The sequence below is a fragment of the Pseudoliparis swirei genome, chromosome 6 (genome assembly GCF_029220125.1).
Source record: "Pseudoliparis swirei isolate HS2019 ecotype Mariana Trench chromosome 6, NWPU_hadal_v1, whole genome shotgun sequence".
Classification (NCBI taxonomy): domain Eukaryota; kingdom Metazoa; phylum Chordata; class Actinopteri; order Perciformes; family Liparidae; genus Pseudoliparis; species Pseudoliparis swirei.
This window is the reverse complement of record NC_079393.1, coordinates 16,715,171-16,727,511: the sequence shown is the minus strand read 5'-3', so window position 1 is coordinate 16,727,511 and position 12,341 is coordinate 16,715,171. Positions and strand designations below refer to the sequence as shown.

Sequence of the window (12,341 nt, the reverse complement as noted above, 5' to 3'; positions counted from 1 at the left end):
TTATTTTAAGCAGTAAGAAGGTTCAATAACCTAATAATCACCGAGAGCATACATAAAAGTAACACTGCATCCGATCTGTGATTGTACGACCTGACGTGTCACACTGCTACACACAGCTCTGGAGCCTGGCACACATTAGTGAATATATGATACAGGGTTTTCTTTTTATTTCATCCAAAGACAGTCTCACACCGTCACTGTTGCATCTGAAATGAGGCTTAAATATTGTCTCACACACAGACGCCATACTGTTACATCCTGAACACATTAACTTAATATGATACACATGTATAATTCTAGTCAGATCTATTGTGCTCTAGATGACAGTGATATTATAGATCTGTTAATTTACAATTCATTTCCAGCTGTCTTATTTGTATGTGACCTTTTAAACTGTTATTTTTCATCTGAATTATGACTAACTTCTTTGTATTTTTTAATAATAATAATATGAATTTATTAACTACATACCAAGCTTTGATTTGTCAGTGGGCGGTGCTTTTATGGGAGTTGATCTCATATCCAAGTAGCAGGTTATGTGTTAGGAGCATAAGTAGCCAAGTAAGAAGTGAACCTCCGTTGGGGAACTGAACCAAGTTAACCCTAAAGGTACCCGCTCATCCCACATCCTGCTTTATAGTACAGGCCCCAGGAGCAACTAGAACGGCAGGGAGTGTTCAATGAAGCTGATTTTGAACAAGCATATACTATTCTGACAAGTATTATCCTCTGGATGCTCCGATAGGAGTTGTTCAGGCCTGATGCTCATATCAATACCTTTGCTTTGGGCATCGCTCTATCCGATCAGTGTTTAACTCATATGCCTCACTGTGTGTGAGTGACTGGGATCATTACCTTCACATTGAAAATGCGGAAGGTAATGTTTTGATCGCCGTGTATTTATTTGTATGCGTGTTACTCGCATAACACAAAAAGTATTAAACCGAATCGCATGAAATTTGGTGGGATGATTGGTTATTATCCGGGGACCATTTGATTAGATTTTGGGATCGATTGGGTCAAAGTCATGAAAAGGTCAAAATCTTCTTTTTACCATAGCACGGTCAATTTTTATCCAATTGGCATGCAACTAATGCCAAAATGTTCATAATTCAATGCCCAATCTTGTGATATGCGAAGGTATGCGCTCTACCGAGTGCCCATTCTAGTTATTTTATGCGTTAGGAAAGCAACGTTTATTTCAAACCTGAAGTTTCCTAACAAACTTGAACACATAAATACGTAGGTATAAATGTATTGAATTGTTATTTATTAAAATAATGTTATCCGATATCAGATCTGCCCATCATCACAGATACTCTATCCAGCTACTTGAGTCAGTATCAGAGCAATATCTGAATCAGAATCGGTGAATCTCAAGTGTGATCAGGCAAATAAGTGAAAACACTGGCGTGGGTCGACTATCGGCATGGTGTGAAAATAAAATGTTTAAAAAAAAGGAATACAAAAGAAATTCTCACCCTCATCACCATCATCACCAAAGGGGTAAAATACAGCCACAGCGATGTTGAGCAGGCAGGCCAGGTAGAAGGAGATGCTCCCCCAGAGAGAGATGTGTCGTGAGAACCAGAACAGAGCCTTATTTCCTGCACAATCAGAACAGGAAGCATAAATATGGGGACACAAACTCAGCACACAGACAAATGAAGATGCGGCAGGCCTTTCAATTTATTCTGGAACTAACAATAACCAGACACTCTGGATGATCATCATGATTTACCATCCTGCAGCCCACTTCTGCTGCTGCCACCATCATTATTTTGCAAGCGCTGTATTCAGAATGTAAAGACTTACTGCGGATCTTCTTCTGCCACCTCATCTCGTTGTAGAGGTTCTCAAACTGCTGGAAGAAGTCGTTGACCTTGCTTCCCTGGTCGTCTCTCTCGGTGGTGGTGAACACGCGCACCATGGACTCTTCCGTGATGTACTCGCAGATGTTAGGGACCGGAAACACTATCTGCTCCATGGTGCGGTCGTGACGCACAATCTGGCAAAAAGATATCCAGCAAATCCTCATGATGGGTTTATTTAGGATAAATGTGATGTGCTCATCAGTCATTGAAGTTTTAGAGATTCAGATGATCAATGGAGGACGTGATGATGAGGTTTACCTCTATCTGAGCTGTGTGATTGGCATAGTAATGGAGTGCGTCATCCTTCTCATTGTCCACCAGTGAACCCAGACCCAACCCCAAACCGGGCCTTAGGCTCTGCTGCAGGATCTTATTGTGTCGGGCCAGCTAGGATCCATAAACAGAATTACTCATTCAGTGAATGTTTTACATACATGGCACACTCAAGATATCAGGTCAAGGTAAATGGAGAACATTACACTATAACGACAAGACTTTACATGAACATAATGATGTTACTTATCCATATTGTCCCTCCTCCATGTATATACTGTTACAGTATTTTGGTTGCTTAAACCTGCAATAACAGATTGTTTTGTCTACTAGCAACTACTACTGTCTACTAGTGTAACACTGGCACACCACCACTTCTATTTATATATATTACATAATTGCCAAAAGAGGATGACAGAAACAGATTTGTGTAAATCACATGGTTGCCTGTAAAAAAAAAAAAAGTTTACCGTCTGCTTTTTCTCAAACTAACTGTTTATCATACACTCTTGTTTATTTACTTCCTTACTACTTATGCATTTATTCTCTCACACACCGATTACAATGTGTGGCAGCTGTAAATACCAGATAATATCTTCAAAAAGATGTCAGATTAGCTCATGTCTAAGTCTGTGTCAAGAGAGGATAAGTGTGTGTGTGTGTGTGTGTGTGTGTGTGTGTATGTGTGTGTGTTTTCACTTTCTGGAAAGAAATATGTAGATTAATGTCAACAGTGTCATGTCCTGATAAAACCAGTCTGCTGGTTGGACAAAAACAGCCTGTTTGACACTTTACTCTAAAGAAGCCTAAGTGAAAACCAGCTGGACTGGAGAAAGGCAGACACAAGATCAAACTACTTCCTCAGAGGCATAACACACCCGTCTCATTTCTTTACTGCCATTACCCTCAACGAGGAAAAGCACATTTGTTTAGTAATACAGTGACGACCTCCTGCATCAGTGAACACCTACAGTCTACCCGTCTGCACAGCCGTTACATCCTTTAACATCATTTTAGAAACTGGCAGATCGTTTCATTCATAGAAGAGCAGTTTCTATCATTTAGTGCAGAGGACACAGACAGACACAGACACACAGACACAGTGTGTGTTTGGTCCTGAGGAAGACAAACAAAGAGTTAGAAAAAGACAATGCAGTCATGCTATTAGCATTTTTCTTGCCTGGTGGGCCAGAATGTAAATGTTGTGTCCAACATCTCGGGGTTTTATCTTGTCTCCAACACTGTCCTCGTCCTCCTCACTCTCCAGACCCTGGGCGTAGGCTTCCTTCATTACATCCACCTGATGCAGACAAGTTATGAAAGGTTACTGCTCCTTACAGTTACTAGCTCTGTATATGTGTGTGTGTGTTTACATGTGCCACACACACACACACACACTCACCAGTTCGGTGGGTCTCATCTTGTAGAGAATCTTCTCTGCGTTCTCGCTGTCATGGCGACTCTCCATGATAGCCAATAAGAGCTTGGAGGCATTGTTCTACAACACAAAGCGTCACCAATGAGCCTTTACATGTTGATCAACTACAACCCACAGAGGCAAGTTGATCAGGAATTAATGACATGATTGATACAAATTTTGACAGAATGAAAGCATTACATTTTTTAAATTTTATTTTATTGTAAGATTGCAATAAAAGCCCCGTCTAACAGCATGTATTCACTAAAACCATATTGGTCTTTTAAACACCGGGGAGTTGGTCAAACTATCTCTGGTTATCTTGTTCCCATTCTCTTGCACTATACTTACTACTATAAAAGCAAACCGTTAGCAAAGCTACAGTAACGGCTTGTAATGCCAGTGCATCACAGCGGGCAGCCTCTCAGGGCTCTCGCAGGTACCTGCTGCTCACCTTGAGCACCAGCACGAGGTCCAGTCGATGCTTGCCCAGGGGGTTGATGGAGTTGACAATCAGTGCAATAATTATGTCAATGCCATTTGACTCGTGCTTGGCTATACAGCTCTGGAGAAATAAGAGGGGTATAGTGAACGTACGCCAAATAAAAACAAAATACATCAGAAGATGTGCCTGTGTTTGACAAACACATCTTCACACACACAAAGAAAATAATAGCAATGATCGACAATAAACCACAACTGGTACGATAATACCAGCCAACATACTGGTGTGAAACATGTAACTAATCTAATTGAACCTATTGAATAACAAACTAACCAATCCTCCACCTACCTGGTTTTCATGGCAGGGCCCTTGGGAGTACTCTGTGATAGTTTCCAGGGTTTGGCGAACCAAGTCCACATTACTCTCATTAATGTAAAAGCCCAGTAGCCCGAGGCCTCCAGTGGTGCTTCCACAAATACAGTCCAAGAACTGAAGAGTCTCACACACCAGATTGTAGTTCGTCTTGTTGGTCTGGTTGCGCAGAAAGTTCTAGAGCAGAAAAACAGTCCATCAGCAGGCAATTTAAGAGCGCTTGGACCTTCAGGTTCTTTCTGAAAAAAGGGGGCCAGTACCTGCAGGTCTGCATTGTGGTTCTCACAGAGCAGCTGAAGGTAACGTAGGATTGGTTTCATGATGGTGATGGCTTGGCTCATCCGAGTTTCTTCTAAAACCTCTTCGGCCCCAACTATCTCACTGTTCTGACCTTCGAGGTCAGGATCCAGCTCCTTCCTGAAGGCACAGAAGGCCTTTGAGGTGACTGAGGAGGCCTCCTTCAGCTGTCCTCGCATGTCCTCCCTCATATGGAGCCCCGAGTCATTCCCTAGAGTACAGCATGTAGGCATGAAGAGATATAAAAGACTTGTTTGTGTTTAATTATTCAACAGGACAGAAACATACAAAATAAAAAAAAGATGTCTTTATAAACAGATTTGGATGAAAAAAAAAAATCATACAGAAAAGGATCAATGGCAGCCTTCTTGATGACATTTTAGATGTACAAAAAAGAAGTGGGCGACTATTGACTGGGGTTCTGTAGCATGAAAGAACCAGACGTTGATACAATGGTCTTTTGATAGGCTTGTGATGTAAGCCGTCACATGGGCCCTGGCATGTGACTGCAGGAACTGCAACAACAGTCAGTCAGCAGAGCAACAAAGATCATTCTCTATTCATCCACCACTATTGTTGAAACTTGAGGACAATAATAAGGTTTCAAAATGTATATTTCCACCTGTATTGTGCCTCGTCATTCAGTCCAGGCTATGGGAATGCTTGGTTGTGCTCGAGACGTGAGCCCAGTGATCCAGTCACTTTTAAATGCATATTTGGAGGTACATCCAGCATTATTATTATCCAGGTGGTTCACTTTATATAAACTGTACTTTTAGCGGTTTGTTGCGTGTTCCAGACAGAGGAGGTGGCAAATATTTTGGCCACACTCAAGAGGAAAAACACGGAGGTTAAAATACACAATTACTTGACTACCTTTCTTCAACCTGAGGCTACTGACGTCAGTGTCATCATCCCTTTTTCTGCAGCTGAGCTCAAACATGTTGACGGACACGGTGGCTCTGATCTCTTGCTGGGCCAAACGCATTCGGTCGTAAAAAACTTTGAAGAACCTCTCGGACTTCTTCTGCTTGTACAGTTGGTTATAGAAGGAGTTCTGGGTGGGAGGCAGAGTAGTAACCAATATAAATGTGTGAGTGTTTGAGTTGATTAATGTGTATGTAAATAATACAAAATAAAAAAAGTGTATATTTGAGTGTCAGTTATTCACCTGTATCTGTGTGTTTCCGCCCTGGAGAAGGGCAATGCCCAGCAGGATGCTCTCCTCAAACACCCGATCATTCTTGGTGTTGACGATGAGATCAATCACCAGCTCTGATGCCCCAACGTTGTCCAAGAGACACTGGATCTCCACCACACTACTGCCTGGCTTGTCAGAGTCCTGCGTGGGAGAACCTCCTGCAGAGATTAAATATAAACATTTAACAGAACTGTGCTCTTAACAGACATGATTGCACACATTGATCAGATTTTTGTTCTAATCTAACCTATATTCCATGGCTATTTGGACATATATGTCATTACATTTTATAATTATATACACACATTATATATATATATAAATTTATTTTTAGGAATCTCTTTTAGCCAGATACAAAGTCTGCCAGCAGTTGTCAAGCAGCACTTCTCCTAAGAAGCTGTCATGTTAGCTGCAGTTGTTTCCTCCGCAGTGAGCAGTTATGCAGTGTCTGCTGGGTTTATTTGGGGTTTCACTACCTCCGGATGACGGCTTGACAAAGCCGCCAGATGAGCAGTTTCCACTCCCAAGCTCTGACTTGGAGAGAAGCTTTTGATTTCCAAAGTAGCGAGTGAGGAGGATCTTTCTCAACTCGTTTCCCTGTGGAGAGATGAATGATGACGTTAAAACCATATCACATTCTGAGAAGGTCAACCATCCTCAAACTAGGACATTCACATTTTAGTCACATTTTGAAAAAGTATCATTTTCGTTATTAAAATGAAGGACATGTTAGCGAATGTCCCATCCAAGAGAACATTTATGTGTGGTGTATTCACTGGCATGAAACCCACTCAACCACACAAACAAGAGCGCTGAGCAGATTTCCTCTCACCTAATGGGAATGATCACCGTCAGCCAATGATGCAATTATTTCTTGATGGAAGCAATGGCTTCCAGGATAAAGAAATTGAAGCCTCTCATTGAGGAGCATGACAACAATAGTGTTGTCCAATAACTCGATCCTAACGAAGCCTTTATGAAATATTCTGGCAGTCAACGTTTTTTGTGACAATTTGTGATAGTCTTTTGTGAAATCTTAAATCAATATGTTCTCATCGAGACACCATAATGGGAACGTTTGACAGAAACATTACTTTGTTTAAACAAACATACAACATTTTATAAAAAGCTACTTCATCAACAGAGATGTCTGCGAGTGTGATTTCAGTGATTGGACAAAGAACATCGGTGAAACTGAATAAATGAATACGAATTGAAAAAATACACAATATCACACACACATGCTTGTAGCTTGTGTGTGATATTGTGTAAACATAAAGTACATAAAACTAGAACCAGACTTCTAGCCACATGTTTATTTCGGTTTATTTCCCCCCTCTCAAACATCTTTGTGCGTCTCTTGTGACTTTTGACGCGGATAAACATACATGAGATTAAAGGATTCATGGAGATAATCTCCCCCCGGCGGTGGTTGTGTAATCAAAGTGAAAGAATGATTGACAGGTGGATGACATACATTGTGCTCGTCACCACCTATTTTTATTACGCAGGAAGCGATGGCTGGATGGCATACAGTACAAAGAATGTATGGACACTTATGGAGGTCAATAGTTTCTATGGCAACCCAACAACGCAAATGGCCTTGTGTGATGACACCTCACTACCATCATTATCGATCAACAGACAGGAAGGACAGTTGGATAGTTGGACAAACAGATCAATCGATGGGTGGAGCAAAAAGGATGAATGTGGTTTCCATGGAAACATGTTAGTAGGACACTGAGATACAGGTGGCAGACTAAATAACCAACACACAAGCGTCCAAGAAATTATCTTATTTTCGGTCTTTATTGTAAATGATATAGTCAGAAGTCCTCTTAGGCCACCGTCATGCAACATTTTATACACCAAATTATTTATTGTATTTGATGTCGTTAAGTGTTAAACCCTATATTATAATCGCATGGCACAATTTGTAATGTGTTGGCGTGTGACGCACACATATTCAGGCAGCGATCGGCTGGCCTCTTTGTCCCTCAGCCCGTTCCCGCATTGGGATTGTCGCGCCTCCATTAAAGCTGGCACACTGCTAATTGGTATTCATCTTTATATGACTCAATCCGTGTATCTGCATTTGTTGTTTTCAGGAGTTGCTCATGCATTACAAACGGTGTGAAACTATAATGTGGCACAGAGGGGTACAATTATCTGCTTAACACTGAAATTGAATGATCAGAGAAATATTGATCACTATCAAAAGGTATATTTTAAACACTTCAAACAGTACGGAGAGACAGATGAGGCACCTTCATCACGCAAAGGCTGCCCGGTTACAGTCCAGCTGAAGAGCCTCAAACTAAGTGCACTGAGGAGTGAAGGATTGTGGAGGAGCACGTGCGGCTGATGCTCCCTGTGTCAGTAAACACTCCATCTCATCTGCAGTCAGCAGAGACACTTGTCTGCCTGCACTGTCTGGCTGAGCCGTCTCATAAACACACACACACACACACACACACTCGCACACTTTGAGCTGAAGGTGAGCTCATTGAGCTAGCTTCTCTAATTTCCACACAGTAATGGATGGACACAATCTCAGTGCAACTACAAACTCTAGGACTACGCGCTGTCGGTCAGAGCATCCAAATGCACGCTCTTCGACTAATTGCAGAATTAATCATGTTTGACTTCACATTTACCCTTTTCTGACAGAAGACGTGATGGTTTTGAACCACACTCAAACACCAGTGAAAGAGACACTCCGTAGGGGAAGTTGATACTAGAGTTGGGGTGACGGGTGTTTGCTCTTGTCCGCCTCCCTTCTGGGGGAGGCAGTCTGCTGGCTAGGGTTAGAGAGAGAGAGAGAGAGAGAAAGATGGAGAAAGAGAAAAAAGAGAGAGAGAGAGGCAGGAAGGAAGGTGGAAGAGGAGAGTCAGCCCAGCCTGACTCATCTGCTTGCTGCTGCATTGACGAGAAAAAACTCCAGTCAGGTGATGTAAGCGCCACGAGAGCAAAAGAAAGAAGAGATAGAAATAGAGGTAGAAGAACTGACAGAAGTAAGAGGAGGAGGGAGGGGAAGTGGGGGCGATGGAGCGGAGGAAAGGAACAAAAAAAACAAGAGCGAGGAGCAAACAGTCTTGGCGTTTTAAAATGTGCACCGGCACGCCACACTGCGGCTCTGGTGTCCAAGCTGGGGATGAGCTGCTGATCCTCACCTCGGGCATCCTCAAACCTCCTCTTCTCCTCTTCCTCCTCTCCTCCTCCCTCCCTCCCTCTCTCTCTCTCTCTCTCTCCTCCCTCTCTCTCTCCCTCCCTCCCCAAGCCACCTCGCAGCTCTGCAGATTTCTCTGACTCCAGAGAGATGCATTGAGAAAAAGACAAAGACAAATCCTGACCTATGCTTCTTTAGCGGGTCTAATAATTTGCCGAAAAGATTTCGCCGAATGGCGTGTGAAGGCCGAGCAACACCCAACAACTTTACCACCCGGAAGCAACTTTTTGGTCCCAGCAGAATCTGCAGTCAACACACTTTGTTCCATATGGAGTGTTAAACGGAAACGCTATAGTCTATTGTTGTAGTTAAGCACATGATACTTAAAATCAAACTGAAACTCTATCTGATCAAGCATAGTATAAAAGCATGTGTTGCATGTTATCTAACAAATACTTTATATGTCTCCAAGGAGTCTGTGAGCTCCTCCACAGCTTGGAACTGGAGGGGAAATGAAAAGCTTAAAGTGGGAGCCGTCTGTAATATAATACATATCCATATCAATGTGGCTTTCCAAGGCTCTCACCAAGGGAGTTATTTCATGAATAGGGCAAAATCAGAAAATCAAGACACATACACATCCTGCTGTTTTAGCACAGGCACTTTGGGAGCATGGAGGGAGAGAGAGAGATAGAGAGATAGAGATAGAGAGATAGGGCGAGGGAACACAGGCAAAACAGGCAGAGCTGTAGCTGCTAATAATGATAGTTAGGTCATGTCGTCTGTATTTATTTTTCTTCGCAGTAATGCAATCTTTCATGAAAAAAAGGCCCACTGATTTTTCAGGCGGATTTGAGTGTTTTTAGACCCTCCCTTGATTTGTACTCATCGGATTTTTTTCCACCAGAATTTCACACCCGACAGCATAAAGAGGACTTTAAAATACGATTTAGACATATTTGGAAATAAACCAATAAGGCTTTAACCATTGACTAGGGGAGTCCCCAAGTATGCAATCTGGGACTAATTATATGGAAAAGGGAGAAAATATTCTGTGACAGTATTTTAGTAAAACGTTTATGTTTATATTTTATACGCCCTATATTTCATAATTCCCTGAAAGAACTGCTCCATTAAAAAATTTTTTTTGATTGGAAATATAATTGAATGCGTGGTGGCATGATTTAAAAAATGATGGCTATGTCCAGTTATACAGTGCTACTGTTACACAGTTAATTATTCTTAATGTCCTTTAATGCTGTGTTGTGCTAAGCAATGCCACTCAATTAAGTTAGAGTTAGGCAAACGGTGGCTCAGTGGTTAGCACTGTCGCCTCACAGCAAGAAGGCCCTGGGTTCGAATCCCGGTCGTTCCAGGTCCTTTCTGTGTGGAGTTTGCATGTTCTCCTCGTGTCTGCGTGGGTTTACTCCGGGTACTCCGGTTTCCCCCACCATCATAAAGACATGCACCACAGCCTCACCCCGGTTCGTATGGATATGAATGAATGTTGGTGGTGGTCGGAGGGGCCGTAGGCGCTGAATGGCTGCCACGCTTCCGTCAGTCTGCCCCAGGGCAGCTGTGGCTACTGATGTAGCTTACCACCACCGGGATGACTGTGTGTGGATGACTACTGGACTCTGTAAAGTGACTTCGGGTGCCTTGAGAAGCGCTATATAAAATAAATGATTATTATTATTATTATTATGAAACAGAAACATTTCACGTCTCTGCTCCTCCTTGATCCAATTATCTCCCTTTCTGCAGGATATGAAACGTTTTCCTGGCCCCGTCTCTACTGGTGGCTCTGCAGCAAAAGGCTCCTGCATGCTACACGCATCTGATAAAACTGTCTGAGACACTCATGCACGGAGACATGAGTCACTAATAATTAATTCCGTTAATTTTATTTCAAGCTGCAATTCTACGGCACATCAAATCTTTTCACCAAACAAACAAGCACATCAGGAAAAACAAATTAAGCCCACATGTGAGAGCAATTGGTGAGACTGGTTCAGGAATACAAGACCAGCAGCGTAAACAACCGTCGCTGGCCGGTTCACTGTGGAAGTGCCACATGTGATTCAGTAACAGTGTTAAGTGCAGATTGTGTCGTTTGTTAAGTGGTGTGATGTTGGATAGGTTAGCTGATAAGGAACAAGCGCTTCGTATGCCTCACTGGTACTCAAGCATATAAACAAGGTGAACAACAACAGAAAAGCCCCGCTGTATTAGCGGGCTTGGGTTTCGAACTACGCTCTTGGCAATGCTTTATGGATGCAATATTGTCTGTCTGTCAAGATACTTTGGTCGAGACTGAAATATCTCAAGAACCAATAAATGGATTGCCACACTTTTTTTTTTACAGGCAATACTGTTCCCCGGAGTATGAAGGTGTCCGACTTTCGCAATCCATTGAATTTTGAGCAGGTGCCACCAGCAGGTCGAAGTTTTCACTTGCCCTCGGAAATATCTCAACATCTACAAGTTTTATATAGATATTAATCTTTACCTGATGATGTTTCCTAATGATGCCACCAGGAGGTTCAATTCAGTCATTCATAATTAAATGGTCTAAATAAGTGAGTCAAATACTAATTTACAGCATTAATAGTGGTGTCACTATTTTCATAAATGCTTTACCACTGCAACATAAAGGAACTTCCAGAGGGACACAAAGGCAAGTTAATTGCTAGCTAATATGCTAAAGTGCATCTGATACAAACATTTCTAAATCATGTAATTTGGAAAGGGAAAAGGCTCAAACTGATGATGTACAGAAAATGTCAAAAGCCGGAAAACTGTATTGGCAAAGAGGAAACAAGTCACAAGTAGACACTGATGAACATTGACTGAAGACATAATATAAAATGACCTTTGCTCAATTTCTATTTACTGCTAATTTTTTATTCTACAGTGTTTCTATTATTTTGTCCACCAGCTGTGTGCTTTAGCAAAAGCGAGAAGCAATCCATCCAAACACAAGTTGCACATCATATCATTCATTCTGTCCCCGTCGCCTGTCATGTGCCTCCATGAGCACAAATAACCCAAGTCACACGCAATCAGATTAAAATAATGCACTATGAACTGTGTCAAAACACTGTTAACAATGACAACTAATCTCATTCATGGCCACAGACGCCACGAGGCCCTGAAGTCAAGGACCATCACATTTTCACGGGTGTTTTTTACAGAACGTGTCTTTTCTCCGCGGCTTAGGCAGGCAACGTGCTCCTGGTCTGAGGGCATTTCTACACAGAGTACATAGACTTCCTGTGCCCAGTCACGGCCAG

At 42.2% G+C, this 12,341-nt stretch overlaps 1 protein-coding gene across 2 annotated transcripts in view; it reads right to left on the bottom strand.

Annotated features, from left to right (window-relative positions):
- itpr2 (inositol 1,4,5-trisphosphate receptor, type 2) overlaps window positions 1-12,341 on the bottom strand; it is a 50,331-nt gene that overhangs the window by 12,001 nt on the left and 25,989 nt on the right. For both annotated transcript variants that reach the window (XM_056415689.1, XM_056415690.1), the window contains exons 38-48: window positions 6,356-6,476; window positions 5,850-6,037; window positions 5,555-5,735; window positions 4,642-4,889; window positions 4,358-4,558; window positions 4,019-4,129; window positions 3,550-3,645; window positions 3,328-3,447; window positions 2,133-2,261; window positions 1,816-2,008; window positions 1,482-1,607 (exon numbers count right to left, since the gene is read on the bottom strand). In XM_056415689.1, the coding sequence (XP_056271664.1) occupies window positions 1,482-1,607; window positions 1,816-2,008; window positions 2,133-2,261; window positions 3,328-3,447; window positions 3,550-3,645; window positions 4,019-4,129; window positions 4,358-4,558; window positions 4,642-4,889; window positions 5,555-5,735; window positions 5,850-6,037; window positions 6,356-6,476 (1,714 nt within the window). The remainder of the gene's footprint in view (window positions 1-1,481; window positions 1,608-1,815; window positions 2,009-2,132; window positions 2,262-3,327; window positions 3,448-3,549; window positions 3,646-4,018; window positions 4,130-4,357; window positions 4,559-4,641; window positions 4,890-5,554; window positions 5,736-5,849; window positions 6,038-6,355; window positions 6,477-12,341) is intronic.